Here is a 22,112-nt window from a genome sequence, read left to right as displayed (position 1 = left end):
TCCAAGTATTCGACCTGTCCCCTTCTCCTGAAAGACCATCTTTGGAATATCAAAGGTCACAATGCATTTCTGCTCACGAATAATAGCACTAATGGACACCAGGTTTACGGGAAAGGAAGGAGCATGCAACACATTTGTCAGAGTCACTGAATCGGTACATCTCACAGTACCCTTACCAACCACGGGCCGGACAGTACCATCGGCTATCTGAATGCTATCTGGGACTGCTAGGTGAGTATAGGAAGAAAACTCCTTAACAGCACCAGTCACATGGCAAGATGCACCAGAGTCTACTATCCAATCTGGTGATCTAGTAGTGGGTTTAGAGGCAAGAGCAAGTGTGTCAGCGACCACACTCTTCCCCTCACTTGCTCCTTTCTGCCTCCTCCTGACTATCTCCAAAATCAGATCCTCCTCGGATAACCCCACAATAGCTTCTTTCGCTTCCTTTGCAACCATCAGATTTGCCCAGTTGCCTCCTCTTTCACCTCTTCGGCCCTCACGGCCGCGTTCACAGTTCTCAGACTGCCCCCTCCTACCTGTATCTCTCTCCTTTGGCGGCTTAGGGCAAGCCTGCTTCAGGTGATCTACCTCACCGCATCTGTAACATCGTCGAGGCTCGCCTCTGAACCCTGTGTTACCTATGTGACTTGAGTTGGAGACCGCTAGTGCTGACTTCACCCCTGGAAGTCCTGCTGCCCCAGCCTGTAGCCTAATCCGGCTCTCCTCCTCAGTCAAGTACGTAGCTGGCCCTTCGAGTCTCATGTCGATAGGTGGCAGCTCAACTTTTTTCTCCTTCAGCTTGCTCTCAACAGAAGCTTGGTACACAGCCAACGCTCGTCGCACCATGACAGCCATCTCATCAGAGGTCAGCTTCGCGCAAGCCTTCGCAAACGCATTACCAGTCTCCTCCTCTGACATTGATCCGAGTCCGAATCCCTCCTATTACTCTCTTAGACCCGATCTTACACTGTTAAGATCGAGATCCATATTATCTCCTCCTTTCTTCTTCTTTTTCTTGACCCGATCTTAATCCCTCAAGACGAGATCCACATTATCTCCCCCTTTCTTCTTCTTTTTCTTGACCCGATCTTGATCCCTCAAGACGAGATCCACATTATCTCCCCCTCTCTTCTTCTTCTCCTCCTTGACCCGATCTTGATCTATCTCATCAAGATTCGAGTTCAAAACCCGATCAAATCTCAATCCAAACCCGCTTCTCGGGTATCGTGGGGTAGAGGCCCCCCACGCCGGCCAAAACAACACAAAGAAGCTACCTTTGGTGGCCGGCCGACTTTAGAAAAAGAGAGCACCAAGCGGCGCGGGTACTGTAGCGATCCGGTACTGTGGTGGCGCGGTTACTGTAGCGGCTAGGGTTAGGGTTAGGTCGGCTCTGATACCAAGTAGATTTCTAGAGAAAAATGAATTGTATTTTTCTTTGTTCTCATACAAGCCTATATAGGCATTACATCTTTCATTCAAGTCCCTAAACTTTTCTATAATTCTTTTTACCAAAAGGACCCTATAAAATCCAAAATACCGAAAACATACAATAAATCTCAACATAAATTACGATGTACTGTATATTTTTGTTAGCTCATCTCCGCTACATTCTTCAAATAAGTGGAGATTTCAAACAAAACTTTCAGATGTAGTTCATGACCACATATTTAATTAAAACAAACAATAAAAAAAAATTAAACACTATAATTATTTATTCCAAAACTACTAGGATTTTTCTTTTTGAGGTTGTACTTGGTATTTTTCTTCTATTTATGGAAATTTCTATCTTTTACAATAGCTTCAATTCTGTTGTACTGCTGTACCTGTTTGTCCGACTTGTTCTCTGAATAATATATAGTAGATGTTTTGTGTTCATGGTCATTTACGGGTCCCATTTTTAGTATAAGGCAATCTGTTAAGAGGTCAAAGAAACCCTTGACAAAGAGAAATGTTTGTTTCTTTTCCATCCAATTGCCCCTGTAAACCACCTACATGGGAGCTTTGACAAAGAGAGGTAGTTTTTAAACTCTGACAAACTGTGTGAAATTTGGGACGGTACTTTTCAAAGCAGGTGTATATGAGATAGGTCCACTGTGTTGGACATGTTTACAAGATGTTTCTCATATTGGGTTTAAATTATTATTATTGGGCCGAGTCTCCATCCCTAAACTGTTCAATGAGTCGTCTGAACTACGTGGTTAAGTTGTTGTTAGTGTCGTGCCAGTCAATACCAGACCTTAAAGAAATTTCTTTTCTTCCAATTATTGAGGTTAACTTATAATACATATATCTATTTTTTTATAGGAGTGGGGAAAACTAACTGATTTCATTATGAAATAAAAGTATTTTTGTAGGCTTGGTACCAAGCATCTGGTACCATCTTACTGATACAAAGTAAAAGATGAATAAGGAACTGGAGATGCCAGTCAATACTCAATACCATCTGGTACCATCTTACTGATACATCTGGTACCAAAACTAACTGATTTCCTCTCTATTGTTAGTTACGTTCCATGTATGATAGCCAAGGAACTTGAAATGCAGATGATTAGAAAGTAGAAGACGAAAAAGGGGCACTGGTGCAGAATTATGCAAAAGCTTTCAAGTTAACCCCTTGAACAGTTTTATTTTATTTATAACAAACCTTATTTGTGAAAATGATTCACAGAACCAGACAAATATATTTAAAGCTTCAAAATCGATTGAAGTAAATTTAAGTTCAAAATGTTCTTGTCATCGCTACTAATTAATTTGAGACCAATATTTAAAGTATCCTGTTTTAATCAACGCAATATCTAAACATATGTTTAATAGATAGAATTTCCACTCGCAAAACACAATATTTGAAAGGATTTAAGCTATTTTGTGATTTGCAAACTATTATTCTTTAAAAGAAAATAAAATCCCCACCAATAATGAATCAAGTTAGGAAATACAACTCGAGTAAATTTACGTCATAATTTTCATCTCAGGCTAAACTTTTGGTCCCTCGACTTGCATCTTAAATGTAACATTTCTAGATGCATATAACCAGCATATGCAATAATCAACAATTTCTAACGGTTGAAATTACAGACTCGAGGAGGTTGGATAGACATCAGATCAAATTGAGCTTGAATATCGGTCAAGCCATATTTGATCTCCGTCAAAATGTGTGAGGACTTAATCTACATGAATCATAACACAAACTTTCACACAGCTCTTGATGTTGATTGAACGGCTTTGATCGAATATCAGACTAATTTAATGTGAGTTCCATTGAACCGACCCCAATTCCTCAAAATAATACGCGCGTAACAACTTGAGCAAAGTAATTCACGTTCTTCTTCTGGATGAGGACTCCTGGGGCCTGGGCTATTGACAAATACAAATAAATGAACAATTTCATTGAGCGGGGATTTAGAAGCCCAGATAGGTATCAATATCATGTTTGGTCTCTTCGCCAATGTATTCTTCTTCTTAAGCAAAGTTGTTTCTTCTTAGTGTCGAAATAAGGCATGTCTTATGAAATTGTAGGTAGTTAAGAGTGTCAATAGATATAGTACCGATCAAATGAAGGCATTTTCGTATAGAATTAGTTTTATTCATATTCCACTTTTATCCGTTAAGATAACTAATAACTAAACGAATGAAGAATAATTATTGAATACGTTAACAATATATATAATTTGATTTCAAATATAACAAATAAATAAATGCATTAAATACATAATGTATGTAATATCATAAAACACAAAATTATAATTATTATACCATTAACTTAAAAAATTATATATGATTAATCAAATGTAACGATTTAAAAATGTTGTATAATTTAATTTTGTCATAAATTACTAACTAAAAATAATATAAAATGCTTAATAAATTAATTTTAATAAAAACATATAAAATGTTATATAAACCAATCTAATCATAATAACAAAATGTTATTTAGTTATATATAAATAAAATATATATATATAATTTAATATTTATTAATTAGGTAACGAGTACGAAATAATTCTTATTCATTTAGACTAAGTTGACCTTTGGAGTTCGAGTAATTTTTTTTGAATCCATTCCATCAGAATTTGGAAAAAAAAAATGAACTAGTATTTGTATGATATATACTAAATAACAATAAACTACTTGATGAGACTTTTATCAAACTGAAGAGGGGATCTTTTTTTCCCCAATCTGAGTTTTTTTTTTCCTTTTTTCTTTTCTTTTTTTTAAATTTTTTTTCTTAATTAGTATTTTTATCTTAAAATTTATATGACTCAATTATCCGATAATTATTTGTTTTGTATCATTTCGTGAATTATCCACTTCGTATTCGTTCAAAGCGGATTTAGTTTTAAATTTTGACATACATTTGCTATCGTATTCATATTTGTATAGTAAAAAATGAATACACATTTGATATATCAGAGTTATTAAAAGATGAATACAAATTTGATATTAGCAGTTTTTACGGCCCTAGTCAAATTCCTTTGAAGTTGTTGCACTTTCGGTGATTGGCGTTATAAAAATAACATTTATTAAGTGCATTGTACTTTGTTATGTCTCTACATTTGAATATTTGTGCAAATGCGTTGTTACATAATATAAAGTGACAGTTGTGTCTTAAAAATAATAATAATAATAATAATAATAATAATAATAATAATGACCGTTGAACACTTGTACTTACCATCCTTATCTTTGTTGCCCATAAAAGAAATATGATTTTATGGAAATATTCCGTTAAAAACTAGGAAAAATATGCCGTTACATAATATACGGTTGCTAATTTTAACACAGCTATTTTTTTTTATTACACAGCAATTTCAATTTTTTTTTTATATGTATAGACAACTGTCGCTCTTTCATTGTTGCTATTACATCTATAGAAAATATTTATCTATTTGATTATGCGATCAACACTTTCTTTATTTTAATGACTCTGATTCATTTTATTTTCAAAATCAAAATATTTCTCTCTAGATGCATTTCTTTCCTAAAAAATGAAAGACAATAATTAAAATTTAAAGCTCAAAATTAACGAACTGAAAAATCAATTTACCAATCAACAAAAAGAAAACTTATACTTAAATTAACAAATCATAAACTGTAGATTTTATTAATTGAAATGATCAGATTTAAAGATAAAATTATCTAAGATTTAATTAACTTATATAATTAATTTACAATTAAAAAAAATACTGTGAACATAATTTTCAATCAATTGAGTAAAATAATTAAAAGTAGGAAGCAATTACATCTATAGAAAAAGAAAAAAAGTCCAAGTGGCAATTGGAGCACATTATTTCAAAATTTGCTTCGGTAATATGCTAAATATATATTTTTTTTCTTCTGTTCATTGTATAGTATACAATTAAAAGATAACATGAATGAATGATAACAAATTTAGAATTTGATATTCAAAAAAACTTATTAATTAAAAAAATAAATAAATAACTGCTTGATTGAGAAACAAACTGATAGGTAAAATTGTCTATTTATTATAGTTTTAATAATAATTTTTGTAGTGTGAATATCAGCACCCCATAATATACCTTTGTACTCACCATCTTTATCTTTTATTCCCCAAAAATTAGGCATAAAAACTAGGAAAATGTGCCGTTAAATTTAAAATTATCCGAGGGTTTGTACCTTATTTACTTTAGGATTACTTTAGATTTCAACTATCTGTTTTTCTTTTTCTTTTTGTAGAACAAAAATACTAAAAGAAAATGAATCTAGAAGCCTGGTCCCTTTATTAGAACCATCAGAAAAAACGAGAACTTGCATCAGATTCTGAGTGGAATACAGTTACAACTTAAATCAAATTTGTTTTTTCTCATTGAAATTCTGATGACACCATAAAATCGATTTAACTTGAACTAAAAGATATATTAGACAAATTCAACTCATGTCGGAAGCAAAATTGTTTGGTAGCAACACGTATATATATATCAGTATTGCCAACTGGCAAGGAGTAGAAGTGGGTGGGGGAGTGGAGGCAACTTGAATGGACGGTCAGATTCAATCCTGCCGATTAATCCGTGGCAAAAGTAGAAGGCTCAGATTTTCCATCAAGCACGACGACATGATGCAAGCGAAGGAGATTGCACATTCAAAGAGTCCGTTGTAACGCTAGCACAACCAAACACAGAGACCATATATAGGCCACTTGGCATAGATATTAATTTACATGGAGACCAAGTGGATGCCAGATGCCAGCACAGCGAAGACTAAACGTAGCCAAGAAAAGAAAGTGGGTGCGCGGTGTTAGAGCACAGTCAGAAAAGCTTGTTCTATACACCACAGGACTGTGGGGCATAGATGTCAGACACTTGATCCAGACGAACTGAAAACTCCGAGAGAAGGAACCAAATATCACCCCATCCCGCTTACTCGGCAATTTAAGGAGATAAACTGAGCCTTTGGATCAAGCAAAGTCGCCAAGATAAGGCCACGTCATAAACACCGCTTGTGTAGTTTTGTTCATTTTCACTGAGAGAAATAACGGAAGTATAATTCTCTTTAATTTGAATATTTACGACGCATATTGTAATCAATTATTTCACTAATATTTTGTTGACGAAAACAAATATTCTATTACTAATTTCCACCAAAGGGGAAAAGCACATACTCGTTGGACATGGCCGTGGTTTATATTGTTAATCTCTTCATGTTTGAATGTAATGAAAAAAAATTTAATATTGGCCAAAGGGGAAAAGCACATACTAATAGAAGTGAATGTAATGGAATAGAAAAGAAGCTTAACATATATAATCTCTTCATGTTTGAATGATTAATGAAAAAAAAAATTAATTTTTCTTTCCATCTGATTTTTTTGTCTAATTGATTAAAATTTAAAATGTTAATGAGAAATTCAATAATTTTTATAAGATTGTGACAAAAAATTTATAAGAAAATTATATAGATAAGATATTCTGTCAATTACAATGATATATGGTTAAACATTTTACCTCTTGTATCTTTCACCTCCAATATAATTTTATCAACCAAACACAATTCCACGAATTTTTTTTTTCTTTCCATTCCCTCCCTTCCTCTACTCTCCATCCAAACAAGGTGTAAGGTGCGATTTGATTTTTTTTTAGTCCAAGTTAACAAAAACTAGACGAATTGGGATTAATGATTGAATCAACCTTTAATCTTTATCATGGACTAGACGAATTTAATAGAAGTATAGGATATATTAAAATTGAAGGATCTCAAGGAATATAATCATATTTAATTAAATATATTGGCTATGTATGATGAGTTCAGAGTAGGTTCGATGCTCGTTGAACCTACTTTGATTCGATGGGTTCAATCACCGTTCGATTTGTATTAAAATGCGTGCACTTCGCTTTAAAATCCGTGCATATCTGCTTTAATTTTTGTGCGTATAGATCTTGATGTTGATCGGATGGTTCTGAAACTCATTGAACTCAAAAGTAGGTCTGATATCCATAAAACCTACTATATATGTTCTCATGTAGGAGACATAGTTGTATTTTTTTAGCCCCTAAGCTGATTAGGGATTACAAGGATTTTGCGTTGCCAGAAATTTGGTAGAGCACTTGTATTGTATGGGAAACATTTTGGGTTTGATGGCTATAGGACTCAAAGTAGTTCAATGGGTTCTCTCACCGTCGGATCTGCTTAAGGATTAGCGCCCGCAATTTTGTATCTGCTTTAAAATCCGTACATACGAATCCTGAAGCAAATCCGACTGTGAGAGAACCCGTTGGAACCACTTTGAGTCCGATGGCCATCAGACCCAAGCTAATTCCTATTGTATGAGATAGGAGATCGAGATGAGGCTATTGCTGAGATGGAAAATGTCTCTATTTCTCTCAAGGGTTATCCAGGTCTCAGTTCAATAGAAATTTTAATTTTTTTATTTGAGAAATAGAAGTTTTTAATTTTTTATTTTATTTTACAAAATCTAGTTTATTCTTCCAAGCCCTAAACTCCAATTCTCTCTCCGTTGTTTTGAGTATTTCTTCACTTCATTTTGGCTTCCTAGCTACCGCACATCCCAGCCGGCCTTTGAATCCTCCTACCTCGCTTTCACAGCAATGATGAAGACCAAACAAAGAAAGACTCAAAACGAAGGAGGAAATCCTTCGTTTTTTAGTCTTCCATGCTTCGTCTTGACCTCCTAGTTTGAATCATCCATATTAATGAAAAATCTAACCTAGTTCAGAACGAAAAATAGATTCTAGATCCTGCAGATGTTTTGATCGATCCTCCAACAGTTGTAATTAAAAAAAAAAAATGAAATTTCAGATTGTATATCAGTCATCCAATTAAATAATCTATCTCTGTTAAATTATATACATCTTTTTTATGTTTTTAACTTGTAGAGTTCTAAATTTATTTAGACACGTACTTGCCACACATAGTATTTAATTGTCAGATACTCAATTTTCCGATTGGTCTTGATTTCTTTCTATTTTTTAAATATTATTTAAGAAACTTTTGAATTCATTAAAAATTATTGATCATGCATGTCTTTATTTCTTTTCATTTTTATATCATTTAAAGAATATTAGTTAAATCATATATTCTCACTGGAGCAATTAATCTAATTATCATTTTTTTTCCATTACAAACTTGGCAATTAATCTAATATCCTCACTGGCATGCTTAATTTATAATTAGTATCGTGCATGTGCATTGTAACAGAGACATATTATAAGGGAACAACAAAAAATTTCATACAAAATAACATATTTTTATAAAAAAAATGCTATATGACAAATAATATTTGTTAAATGACATATTAAATGACATCTACACATAAATAACATTATTTGAATGCCATTTTTTAAATCTTTTTGACATATTTTCATAAAAAATATCTCATACAAAATGATATATTCAATAACAAATAACATTCCTCAACTAAAAAATTCCTTAAATAATATCTAAAAAAATAGAAAGAAATTAGGATCAATTAGAAAGATGATACAATTTGCATGTGGCAAGTATGTATCGAAATAAATTTAGATTTTTATACGTAAAAAAAAGCATAAAAAATATGCATAGAATCATAATATTTGATTAGATGGCTGATATTCAATCATATATAGGGAGAGGAGTATAGTCCTTATTACAATAATAAGAGCCATAATATAATAATAGAAGGTGTCTTGATTGTTGATTTTGAATCTATGTGAATGAATATATCACTGATATAATAAACTACAAGCCTATTGAGTCATATGCCACAGTTACTATAAGAGAAGATGAAGTGAGTGAAGAAAATAAATTTACCACATAAATTAAGCTGGAGAAGAAATCAAATGATACATCTTAACGTTACTTTTGCTTTGGAAAAGTTTAACTTAGGAAGATTTTGTCATATATCTTTACTTATTGTTCATGGTCTCTCTCTTGCTATTTTTATAAATTGAGAGGAAGAAACCCTTTCTTCCATTTTCTCTTCTTCATCCCTATGGATGCTACAAATGGAATTTGTATGCATAAATTGAGCAAAAGTTTAATATTCAGCACTATCCGTTAAGAAAAAGAATGAAGCTATAATGATTGTTGATGCTGAGGTAATAACATATTTTTTTATTTAAATTCCTTTTCTTCATTCTTATATTTTTTTTGGCAGAAGAAGATACATCTAAATGTTTCTATAAGGAGCTAGCAAAATTGGAGGCTTCCATATATGAATGGTGAAGTGGACCGACTTCAAGATATAGTTGAGGAATAAAAGATCTATTCCTTCACAACTATTAGTACAAAAGAATGTTCTGATGCAATACAAATTAGTAGATTCCAATAATGAATGCTTGTTGATCAAAGAAACTGAGATAGAGGAGCAAGACGATAACAATTTTATTCTCATTGTTTTCATTTAATTAAACTGACAACGTTTGACAAACTTCATACTATTGAAGGCAATAAACGTCTTCTAATTGGTAGGTTCATGGGTTTCTTTTCATTATTCCTAATATATTTTCGTAGTTTACAATTTAGTATATGTTTTTGTTGCAATGATGTTATTATTTCTCTGTAGATATGATGGCCATGGTCAGATCATGGTCAAGTCTCTACAAAGTGTATAATATAGTTATTACTATGATATTGATATCTTCAATTTGCACTAAATCGACATTATTTTTTACTGTACTATTATACTAATTGAATTTTTGTATTAATAATTTAAATTTATAACCAATATATATTTTACTATCATCCATGAATATTAGTTATTAATTGTTTTTTTATTGATCTATTTTTTATATGAAAATATGTTATTTTGTATGAGAATTTTTCTTTATTCTCTTATAATATATCTCTATTGTAATACATGGGCACAATACTAGTTTTGTATATATAATCAATAAAAAGAATTTATAGATCTGTGAAGTACGTATGTGGGGTTAAAAGATAACAAACTAAAAAGTAAAGACACATAGAACTATTTAGATCTATAAATAAGAATTTGTTTTATCAACAAGAATAAATAATAATTATTGCCGATCGAGGATAAGATTATGGGAATCATTATTTCTGAGGATATATATGGTTATTACCAACAGATCAAGTATCCGCGTGCAATAATACCGATATCGATATTATTAAGCAATTTTATTCTCGTATATAAAACATATTCTTGTAGTATAAAAGTGAATACCCTATATATAGTTATCTCCTTCATATATATATATAAAACAGTGACTTTCAAATCATAAAAAATTCCAAAAAATATAAAATTTGGTCTCCAAGCACATTTTAATATAAATTAAACATCTAACGGTTTGGATCGGCTATTTGGACTTCCAAACTAGATATATGAGCGCAAATTAAAACAACCCGTTTAATTCGCAAAGTAGCGTAGCCTTACTCTCTCTCTCTCTCTCTCTCTCTCTCTCTCTATATATATATATATATATAGAGTTAGGCTGGGGTGCTATGGATAGCATAGTGGCCTCCCGTGCTACGGCTCAATATTCAAGTTTTCAAAATCCAAACGGTCGATCCGAACCGTTCATCTTATTCTCCATATTAATATCTGCTTGGAGACCAAATTTTATAATTTTCTGAATTTTTTTACTATTTATTAAGCCACTTTGAAAATCGCTAATCCAACGGTTTTACTGTTTTGTGCAGCCACCGTTGGATCAACAATTTTGTAAAATACTTAATAAATAGTAAAAAAATTCATAAAAATGTAAAATTTGGTCTCCAAGCAGATATTAATATGGAGAATAAGATGAACGGTTCGGATCGACCGTTTGGATTTTGAAAACTCGAATATTGAGCCGTAGCACGGGAGGCCACTATGCTATCCATAGCACCCCAGCCTAACTATATATATATATATATATATATATATATATATATATATATATATATATATATATATGAGTAGAACTAGGGTGCTCTTAAGCTCACCAAAGTTTTGGTGAGCTTAACTCTAAAACTCATCAAATCGATTTCAAATGATTAATCCGAACCGTTGAAACCCGCCTACCTTACGTGTGATGCATCTACATGTGAAATTTTTAAACATTCAAATTAATTTAGTATAAAGTCAAGCGGTCAAAATTAGAAGGTTAATAAATTAATTTTAGTGCATTCATTTTTTGAACGTTTTTGACCGCTTGACTTTATACTAAATTAATTCGAATGTTTAAAAATTTCACATGTAGATGCATCACACATAAGGTAAACGGGTTTCAACGGTTCAGATTCGTCATTTAAAATCGATTTGATGAGTTTTAGAGTTAAGCTCACCAAAACTTTGGTATGCTTAAGAGCACCCTAGTTCTACTCTCTCTCTCTCTCTCTCTCTATATATATATATAGAGAGAGAGCATGAATGCCATATTGAAATTGTGGGTGAATAGCCATACATCTATTTATCAATTTGTAATTCATATCGAAAATATGGTTGAGGGTATTTGGCATAAAGAGAGCGATGAGGATATCAAAACCATGAATGAGGTGCCACGCCTATGGTCTAAGTACCAAATAGAGCAAGAGGCACATCAAGTTTATACAAGAAGTAACTTTTCTATGTTTAAGGAGATAATAAAAGAGACTATAATGGGCATTGTTGTCGAACGTGAAAGAGACATTCTATATGAGGTTATTATAAGGACAAATCCTTCCATTTGCAATTGGGTTCCAGAAAATTACATGGTCGAGGTTGACAAAGACAATGAAAGGTTCTCATGCAATTGCAAAGGATTTGAATTTGAAGGGTTCTTGTGTCAACATGCAATAAAGGTCATGCATCATGTGGGTATAGAGCACCTTCCCTCACATTACATTATAAAAAGGTGGTGCAAGGAAGCTAATGCGAAGAGATTTGTTGTTGAGAGAAGCATGGATATAGGAGAATCTGAGGCTCTACGGGCATTTAGGAAAGCCACTCTACATCAAGAGCTCAAGGAACTTGAAGACTTAGCTTCACAATCAGGTGCTGCCTTCAGGGTTGCAAGGTCTAGGATTAGTGAGATAAAGAATGAGGTAAGACCTATGGTAGCCGAGATTATAGAGCTGCTAGCACCGAACGAAATAGTAGAAAAAGCGGAAGTAGAAATGGAGGATGTCGATAAAGAAGACAGGGATGAGGGGGGTGTGAGGTATCTTGATCCTCCCATGTCACAATGCAAGGGGAGAAAGAAAAGACCAGTACGTTTTAAATCTATTGTTGAGACCATTGCTAAACAAGGAATAAATTGTGGTTATTGCCACGCGAAGTCTCATAATATTAGAACATGTCCCAAGGTATGTGCTGTTGTATTGTTGAACATGTTTGAAGTTATTTAATGTTGTATTGTAAAGTTTTTTAAATAGAAAATTGAACATTAATGTCATTATTGTAATCACTTGATTTTAATTGTAGCGCAAAGAAGATCTTGCTAATGGAAAGATAATGCGAGAGGAACAGAGAGGTATCAATGAGAAAGATAGCATGGTCAATTAAGCCTAATTTGCTAAATGAATGTATGTGTTGTCTCAAAATAGAATGTGGTTAACTACAAAGAACGTTCTGTTTACAATATATTTTGTTGTAATTTAAATTGCTTGTTGTCTCTTTAATTTTGGAGATTTGATGGATATATATTACAAGCTATTTTAGTTGTGAAGTACAAATGGAGATTTTCTCTAACTTGGAAATATTCATTTGTTGGGATGTTTACTCATATTTGTTTCCAATGTGTATATTTGTTTGTTTCCAGTGTGTAATTTTGAAACTTCTTTTACTTGTATATATAGCTCATAAGAGTTCAAAACATTCACACAGTTCATAAATTTTGCTCCATATGTCTTAGTTTTCCAAAAAGTGATACATACCTTCTCATATATATTTTTACAAAAACACACACACCTACATATCAAACTTTATAACTCTACAATTGTTTTTTGGTTCTTATATGGCTCATAGGCCCTTGTACAAATCATCTATCGATTAACAAAATGTCTTTGCATGCTCTCTTTTCTCTCAGAAAATAAGAATTAATACAACCCATTGCAAAGCATCCAAATGCAACCCAGGGGCTAAGTCGCTCACCTGAATTGTTAAATACCAAAATAGAAAGAATCAAAATAGATGCTTCTCTCGGTGGCTGGTATCCTCCGTGTTGAAACTTGAGCTGCTAGTCTTGATATCGCCCTTCCTGTGGTATCGCCATAGAACTGCATATAAAAATCTGAGATGGTGTTTAATTCTTTTTTACTTATAACAAAATAGTTGGCTTGTTATCAATATTTAAATAATAATAATTTGTTTGTTTTTTTATTATTATAAGTTTTTTTTTATTGGAATAGCTCTAATCATAGTAGGAAATATCGGCCAATACCGATACGTATCGGTATCGGCCTACCCGATCCAATCCTGAGCCAATTCTCATGTAGCAAATCATAAAGAAAACGAAAAAAAACCCCGATCCTAAGCTGATACCGATCCAATACCCGGATTCCGATACCGATAATTCCTACTATGGCTCTAATCGTTGTCTGCTGCCTTGCTGTAAAAAAACAGAAAGAAAGAAAGAAAGAAAGAAAGAAAGAAAGAAAGAAAAAAAAATTAACAACAAACAAATAAATTTAACAACAACAAACAAATATATACCATCAGGTCAAAATTTAACAACAATAAACAAATAAATATATCACCTGGTATCCGCACCATGCAAGTACCGATTATGCAGGAACAGCTGAGAGAAGTCCCTTGTTGCAAGAGATTAATGTAAAAGGTGCACAAGCATGATTAGGTACCTCATAATTGAGTGATACGGTATCTTTGAGAGCTGATTCGACCTCATCCACTCGATCATCATCAAACCTGGAATCACAATCACCTACTTGTGATGAGCTTGCATTGGCCGAGAACTCCCTTGTCGCAAGAGATTTAGATGACCTAGGCAACCAATAAAATTTAGGAAAGCTAGAAAACTCAATTAGAGACAAGGATTTGAATAAACAATCAACAAATAAGAAAAAATAGTTTTGAAAATACACAAGAAATGCACGAATAGTCTCTCTATAAGGCCGTCACACACCATCCCATAAAGGGTCTTCACCTTCCACTATCTTGTGCCTATCCAAAATAGTTGAACTTTAGAACTGCTATTGTATTGGTACAATCCATTTTTGTACCTTGACAGAACTTAATTTGTTCAAAATTCCAAATAAACACAGTAGAAGGAACCAAATTTGGGAAAAGAAAAATGAACACAGACTAGTTTTTCAAGTTGCTCTGGTAAATGTCTTCTTTGATGAAAGCTCACCTAAAAGTTCGTATTACACAGTAGCTTGGTGTTAAACCAAAATTTGCTTGTTTGCCCCAAAATTAATAGTTTCCAGCAATAGAGTGAGAGAGAGAAAGGTGAAGAGGGATCGATGGCAATTACCAAATCAGAAATTACAAGATGAGGAGGCTGTAGCGCGTCGAGCAGCCTTTTGACATAGGGAGTGGGACAGAAAGGGAGCCGTTGCGGATCTCGGGACCTCAGCTGTCGGAACAGATTCAGTGAGGGAGTGTCGGCGAGATTCCAGTTGAACGCGCGCCAGAGAGCGTGACGACACGATTCCATTCTGAGGGAGAAATGCAAAGGCAAATTGAACGGACCAAATTTGGGAAGCAATTCTGAGAGAGGCAAAAGCAATGGAGTTTGATTCCATTCTGAGAGAGGCGGAGGGGGGTTGAGAGAGAGACGAAAGCAATGGAGTGTAGGAGAAGAGAGAAAACCTAGATGGTGCGAGCAAGAGGAGAGTTTCGCGCTGGAGAGAAAATGAGAAGACGGACCATTTCAAACTTCAACGGAGTCGCTCCGTTAGTGTTGATCCAGCGTAAGTTCACAGCACGAATTTTGATGAAAATTCAACAGCTCAGATTTCGTATTACACCTAAGACCGTAATATGCGTATTACCATAGACTCACTCATATATATATATGATTTGGCTAATATGTTATGGGTTGCACAGAGGCCTCCCGTGCTACGGCTCAATATTCGAGTTTTCAAAATCCTAACAGTCGATCCAAACCGTTCATTTTGTTCTCCATATTAATATATGTTTGGAGACCAAATTTTACATTTTTTGGAAAAAATTTACTATTTTTTTAGATTTATTGAATATCGCTATTTTTTATGGTCCAGATTTGTCTGAAAAACAACGATTTTCAATAAATCTTAAAAAATAGTAAAAAATTTCCAAAAAATGTAAAATTTGGTCTCCAAACACTTATTAATATGTAGAACAAGATGAACGGTTTGGATCGACCATTAATGCACATAGTTGTCCTGATCCGCCAACGGCTGAGATTAAAAGATGAACTTTCAAATTGAATATCAGCCCTTCAATCACATAATCTATCTTCTTTTGATTAAATACATTTATTTTATGTGTAGAAGTCTAAATTTAGTTAAAAACAAGCTCACCACAAGAACTGCTACATGGTTTGTCACAATTAAAATTCCTAGCGATCCTTTTCCTTATTTCTCTTTACAACTATCTCCAATTCCTATAATTAAATTATTTCCTTATTTTTCTGTTTTCTCCATTTCATTTCTCATTTTCCTCCATAGTTTTGACAATAAAAATGAAAACTATCATATCTTTTTGGATTTTATTTAGGACTACTGTATCTTTATGAATAGATGAATAGCAGATCTTGTACTGATGGAAACAATTATATATTTCCGATTTGAATATATATGTAGAGAAAATCCTTATTTGAATCATTTAGTCATATCTTTCCCAATTTTGTTTATTTGCATATTATTTCTTATCTAAATCGTTTAATAACATGTTTTGCTTGTGGAGAAAATTAGATATTAAATCACAATTATACTTCAAGATTTTTTTTTATATTATATTTGATCCTTTTTTTTCATTTGTTTTTGTTATTTCTATTATTGTTATTTATTATTTGGATATCTATTTTTTTTCTCATTTGTATCTTTTATTTTCATTTAAATATATGTTTTCTTAATTTTGTGTGAATGTCAAATAAAAAGGTCTCTTTATATTCTATTCAATCTTATAATATATTTCCGTTGCAATGCACGGGCACGATACTAGTATATATATATATTATTCTTTATTGTTTTACATGAAATATGAAATTAATTTATGAATAACCAAGCACGATTTCACTAATTCCCTCAATATATATAGTGATATTCTTCATAATCAATACGTACATTAAGTTATATATACTTCTATTAAATTTATTAATTAACCATATGCATGTAATTAAGTGTAGCCTTTTAAATTTATTAATTAACCAGTATAGCCTTCATCAAGTGTACTGCCGCCCTTTGCTAAATAGTCAGCCAATCCATTGTGGCTTCGACCAATATGCAAACACTCGAAATTGTTCTCCTTTAATAAACTCCATATTTCATGAATCTCTTTATAAGCTCTCCAATCTGCATCTAAAGGAGGTTGTTGCGCCACAATGGATTGGCTGACTATTTAGCAAAGGGCGGCAGTATAGCTAAAATTTGATTGTCTGTGAAAAAGGTACATGATTGAAGACCCAACCCTTTTACAAACAGTATAGCTTCCTTTAATGCTACAGCCTTGGCTTGCAATGGACAGCAAACTGTACGCGGTGCAGCCCCATAGCCTTTGAGCACACCATCCTCCTCCACCACGAAGCCAATTCCTCCCCTCCATGGCGGTTTCCATGAGCCATCGACCATACACCTATACACCTTTAGTGAGCTGCTCTCTTGTGCACCTTCCTCTTCCACCCGAGCCCCCTTCTTCAAATTTGTTGAAATCTTTCAAACGTCAGAACTTTGCCCCCATATACCTTCTCATTACGGCATCTCCAAACAGCCCATGCCGTGTTCGCCATGTCAGTCCATGTCTCCTCTGACGAGTGATCGAAGATCCATGTAAAGATAGAGGGAAGGTCACGCGGCAACCTGTCTGTGCGAAGAGATAAAGGACCACGAAGCTAGCAAACTCTTGTGAATGGACACATGAACAGCATGTGCAGCACATCTTCATCGCCATGTTGACACACAGCACACGTAGGATCACCCCTCGAAGTTCTTGACGCTAAATTTTTTGCAAGTGGTAATTCTCCGTGCAGCAATTTCCAAATGAAGACTCGTATCCTAGGCAGGAGCATGTAGGTGTGAATATGCACTGTCCATGAATCGAATATGTAGTAACGGTTCCCGGAGTTACTAGCTACAATTCCCTTTTGTGTAACTAGTAAGTTGGTGTTGAACAAGGAACGTATATCTATTATATATCGATCATTTTCCCAGTAATTTTTTAAAAGTTAATTAATTAATTGGAGAATACCAACCAATAATATATTAATTAAAAAATATTTTGCACAAAAAAATTAACAATATAAGTGAAATTAAATATAAAATAAAATTATTTCCAGTTGCGGTAAATATGACATCCTATTTTGGGATCAAAAATATTTACAAAATCATTTTCTTGATGTTTAATTAGCTCTGCCTCTACAAGAAATCTTCACATCCACTAATCGATCTCACTCGAAAAAAGTTTCCGATTTTGCTCTAGGAGGATGCAGTACGCACCCATGAATTGTATCCCCGCACAAGGGCAATATATTCCTCATGCGTCTACGAAAGAACACCCAAGACATATCATGAATTAACTGGTACATGGGACATCTCTTATTAGAAAAGAAACCTATTCCTTTCTCGTCATAGTGCCAACGCACCTGCTACCCAGGTTGCATTCCAGAGCAATTTTGCCCTGCCTGTCAGGGACTGTTGGCCTCTTGTCCCAATGTTGGAGATGTTACGGGTCCCTTTTTGGACAAATTAAGTTGAAATGTGCCATAATCCTCCTCCAGAACATACATTGTTGCGTAATCACAAATCCACATAATGTGATACTTTGTTATGTGATCCTCGAGGTGCACAGTTGGCCATCTAGTTGTATCGTGCATCTCCTCATTGAAAAATATATCTAGTGTATATCGGATATATGTTATTTTTCATAGATTCATGCCAACTATGGAGTTCACACTTTTTTGAAATAACAATATATATATATATATATTTTTTTCGCAGACACGTAGCCTGCAGGCATTAACTGTCGTCTAGCACTAACCTGTGAAAAATGACGACTAGTGTTGTGCCACTAATTAAATAAGTATCCCAAATGTTGGCTATTCTATTTTCAAAATGATTTAATTATAAATATTGTAGGAATCGTTACCTTTTTAAATTTCTTATTTGACCCGAAAGTGCTGTATTATATATTGTTTATGCTAATGCAAAGAATAAAACACATATTGCTTGTTCTTATGATAAAGATTTGCTGCATGGGATGCTCTTTAAAGGTAAAAAAAATTGGTGCACTTAACGGGTACTGCAGAATTCAAACCATTTATTTCTTCTTCCTTTTTTGCCTTCTTTTTAGGGTAAGAATTAATTCAAACCGTATCTTTTTGCCCTAACAAAGTAACAATGTATTTAGTACATCCTTCCACCATAAATTGTATATCTTTTACATCCCTTCTTTCTGTTTTTCCTTTTTTTTTTTTTTTTTTTGCTGTTGTGGCAAGTATTTAGAGCATATCATTTTACCCTAAGTCCGTTACAATGTATTCAGCACATACATCCATTGTAACATTAATTATTCCGCAATACGTGCCTATAAACCGGGACATCTTCCATCAAAAAAAATTCCACAGAAAGAGCCTTAAACAAAGAGAAAAAGATGGACAGAGAAGTGGTGATTGTCGGAGCTGGACCGGCTGGCATTGCCACGGCTGCTTGCCTAAACCTTCACTCTATCCCCAACATTGTACTAGAAAAAGAGGATTGCTTGGGGTCATTATGGAAAAAAAATTCTTACGACTGCCTAAATCTTCATTTAGGAAAAAGATTTTGCCAATTACCGTACTTGGCACTTCCCCAACATGCTCCAAATTTCATCTCAAAGGCTGATTTTATCAAATATTTAGATGAATACGCAGAAAATTTCCGTGTTACCCCAAAATATCAAACATGTGTTAAGTCAGCTTTCTTTGACAAGGAAAGCATGACCTGGCATGTTGTTGCATGCAACGGTGCTACTGGTGAAACTGAAGAATATTCACCGAGGTTTTTGGTGGTGGCGACTGGAGAGAACGCTGAAGGTGTCATACCCGAAGTCCCCGGACTGCATACATTTCAAGGAGAAGTTATCCACTCCTATTTCTATAAGTCGGGTGAAAAGTACAACAATAAGAGGGTTTTAGTTGTGGGTTGCGGCAATTCTGGGATGGAGATTGCCCATAATCTAGCAACGCATGGTGCCAAGACCTCCATAGTGGTTCGAAATCCGGTGAGATTATAGAGCGTATTAATTTATAATTATTCACTTTCATTAGAAAATAATGGTATGAAGTATTTTTCTATTTAATTTATTTTATTTGACTAAAAAAATTATATAATTTGGAATTTTTTTACGTCACAGTGTTCTAAGATCATCGCTTTTCATATGAAAAGATTTTTTTTTTTTTTGGAGTACATATATGGCTAATAGGTTTTAATATGTGACATGCAGTTTCATATTATGACCAAAGAACAGATTTTTCTGGGGATGAAGTTAGTGCAGTATCTACCTTTTGAACTTGTTGACACAATTATTGTGACAATGGCAAGATTCACATTTGGTGATCTCTCAAACTATGGGATCGTGAGACCAAAAGACGGCCCCTTGGTGCTGAAGGCCCGCAGTGGTAGATCTGCTGTACTTGATGTTGGCACAGTGCAAAAAATAAAGAATGGAGAAATTAAGGTAAACAAATGAAATTGTTCTTTCATATGTAACTGAATTAGTCCGCAACTACATTTACGTGCATGTAACGTACGTCATGTTCATGTATTTGTGCATGCATGCATTCATCTATACAAAATATGTTTGGTTCCAATTATAACGGTGTCGATGCGTCGGTGTGCATGCACAAGCGCACGAGTTTGTTTGCCCCCAATCGTATGCGTGCTCGTGCGCAATGTGCGTGCATGCATGCACTTGTATATGGGTTTGTTTGCGTTGAATCGTGCACATATGCATGCTTGCATTTAACAGCTACCATACAAAGTCATTTAAAGTTCTGTTTTACCCTTAAATCAAATTTTATCCTAAAATAATATTGAATTTGAGTACAATATGAAATCAGCTAAGACAATAATTTCCTATGAACTGATTCCCCTAAAATAGGAAGTTTTCTGACATTTCATCTGTCATGAAAGATCATGGAGCTTAAGATTTTGTAATACAGAGAAAATACAACGGTTCAATGTTCTTACTTACCTGCTACCAACATGTCACGAAACTTTTGACAATTTGAACCGTCTTAAATTTTGTTGTTAACCAACTATAGGTGTACGGACCAGTATCTTCTGTGGAAGAAAATAATGTTCTATTTATGGATGGCAAGTCTGAGGCCTTCGATGCGATTATTTTTGCTACTGGCTACAAGAGTACCGCAAACAAATGGCTCGAGGTACAAGAATATTTTCAATACATATTCTCTTCTAACTCTGGTGTATTCCATATATATTTTTCTTCGGTCCTACATTTACTGTATAATCTCTTAAGTAAACAAAATGATAGTTTGTTAATGAATGTATTACAGGATGGTAATGAAACACTGGACGAAGACGGTTTTCCTAAGAAAGGCTTCCCTAACCAATGGAAAGGAAGTAACGGACTGTACTGTTCTGGATTTGCTAGGAGAGGTTTGGCTGGTATCTCCATGGATGCCATCAGTATCGCGGATGATATTAAGAAGGCATACAAATAATTACTTATTTGATGTTGTCTGTATCAAAAGTGGTATTTGTGCTAGTGTCGCTGACTCGTCAGTACAATAATCTTGTTTTTGAAGCTTATTTTGGTTTTCTAATGACAATTGAACTTCCATTATCTATGTTGCTGTCAGGTTAAATATGTGATTGCTATTATATATATATCAAAGTAATATGTTCTCCGTCCTTCAGAAAGTATGTCTTGAACTATTATATTATAGATTAAAGTTGCATGGAATTTGATCATGAAATATGTTGTGAAATTTGAATGTTTCTAAGTAAAATTTTGAGAAAGCATGTTAAATTATAGCATTTAACACAGTGACAGGAGAAATAAATAATATTAATTGAGGGTATCGGTGGTAGGAAACAAATCTGCTGTGATTCTTGAGAATCACAGGGCCCTGCTTTTCCAAATTTACCCATTCATTTGTTTTGAGATTTGTACATATTAAACAACAGATTTTGAGATTTGTGCATTTAAAAAAATAGATTTTGAGAATTGGAAAAGCAGGGTCCTGTGATTCTTTTGAGAATCGCAGCAGATTTATTTCCATCGGTGGTATGTGGCAGCTGAAGAGATATGGGAGGTGAACGTGCCAGCTTGAAATACCCTAGTTTGGAAAGCTTTCTCTGGATTAAAGTATTCATTCCACTTACTGTAAGTCAAGAGAATGGAAGAAAGGAGAGATTGGTTTAGTTGTTGAAGCAGCAACAATGCTATTCAGATAATGTCATAATAGTACGTATGTCATAATAGTACAACCTATTGTGTTCCATAGTTCAGTTAGAATAAATTATCCCTTTAGTTTAATTTGGAGTTTTAATATCCCATGTTGAAAAAAAAAATA

The 22,112-nt window shown here is 33.8% G+C and overlaps 2 protein-coding genes and 1 long non-coding RNA gene across 3 annotated transcripts; 2 read left to right on the top strand and 1 right to left on the bottom strand.

The window, feature by feature from the left end:
• The first annotated feature begins 11,816 nt into the window (after positions 1–11,816).
• Positions 11,817–13,003, top strand: LOC144565127 (protein FAR1-RELATED SEQUENCE 9-like). The gene is made up of 2 exons (XM_078314788.1): positions 11,817–12,738; positions 12,857–13,003. The coding sequence occupies exons 1-2, from the start codon at positions 11,821–11,823 to the stop codon at positions 12,935–12,937; spliced, it is 999 nt and encodes a 332-aa protein (XP_078170914.1). The 5' UTR covers positions 11,817–11,820; the 3' UTR covers positions 12,938–13,003.
• A 580-nt stretch (positions 13,004–13,583) lies between these two features.
• Positions 13,584–14,798, bottom strand: LOC144565121 (uncharacterized). Its single transcript, XR_013514844.1, has 3 exons — positions 14,745–14,798; positions 14,233–14,554; positions 13,584–13,650 (listed from the first exon to the last, which is right to left on the bottom strand). It is a non-coding gene; the product is annotated as an uncharacterized LOC144565121 (long non-coding RNA).
• Positions 14,799–19,183: 4,385 nt separating this feature from the next.
• LOC144564526 (putative indole-3-pyruvate monooxygenase YUCCA10) lies at positions 19,184–21,257 on the top strand. Its single transcript, XM_078314126.1, has 4 exons — positions 19,184–19,792; positions 20,015–20,248; positions 20,835–20,957; positions 21,090–21,257. The coding sequence occupies exons 1-4, from the start codon at positions 19,184–19,186 to the stop codon at positions 21,255–21,257; spliced, it is 1,134 nt and encodes a 377-aa protein (XP_078170252.1).
• Positions 21,258–22,112: the final 855 nt, after the last annotated feature.

Source organism: Carex rostrata, chromosome 1 (assembly GCF_964058835.1).
Source record: "Carex rostrata chromosome 1, lpCarRost1.2, whole genome shotgun sequence".
Taxonomy (NCBI): Eukaryota; Viridiplantae; Streptophyta; class Magnoliopsida; order Poales; family Cyperaceae; genus Carex; species Carex rostrata.
Note: the sequence above shows the minus strand (reverse complement) of the source record. Positions and strands in the feature narration are given on the sequence as shown.

Excerpts from the sequence above, each read along its gene's own strand:
- LOC144564526 (XM_078314126.1), top strand. The coding sequence starts at position 19,184 with ATGGACAGAGAAGTGGTGATTGTCGGAGCTGGACCGGCTGGCATTGCC. Across the intron at positions 20,249-20,834 it reads TAAAGAATGGAGAAATTAAG|GTGTACGGACCAGTATCTTC; the intron begins GTAAACAAATGA and ends AACCAACTATAG. Across the intron at positions 20,958-21,089 it reads CCGCAAACAAATGGCTCGAG|GATGGTAATGAAACACTGGA; the intron begins GTACAAGAATAT and ends AATGTATTACAG.
- LOC144565127 (XM_078314788.1), top strand. The coding sequence starts at position 11,821 with ATGAATGCCATATTGAAATTGTGGGTGAATAGCCATACATCTATTTAT. Across the intron at positions 12,739-12,856 it reads ATATTAGAACATGTCCCAAG|CGCAAAGAAGATCTTGCTAA; the intron begins GTATGTGCTGTT and ends TTTTAATTGTAG.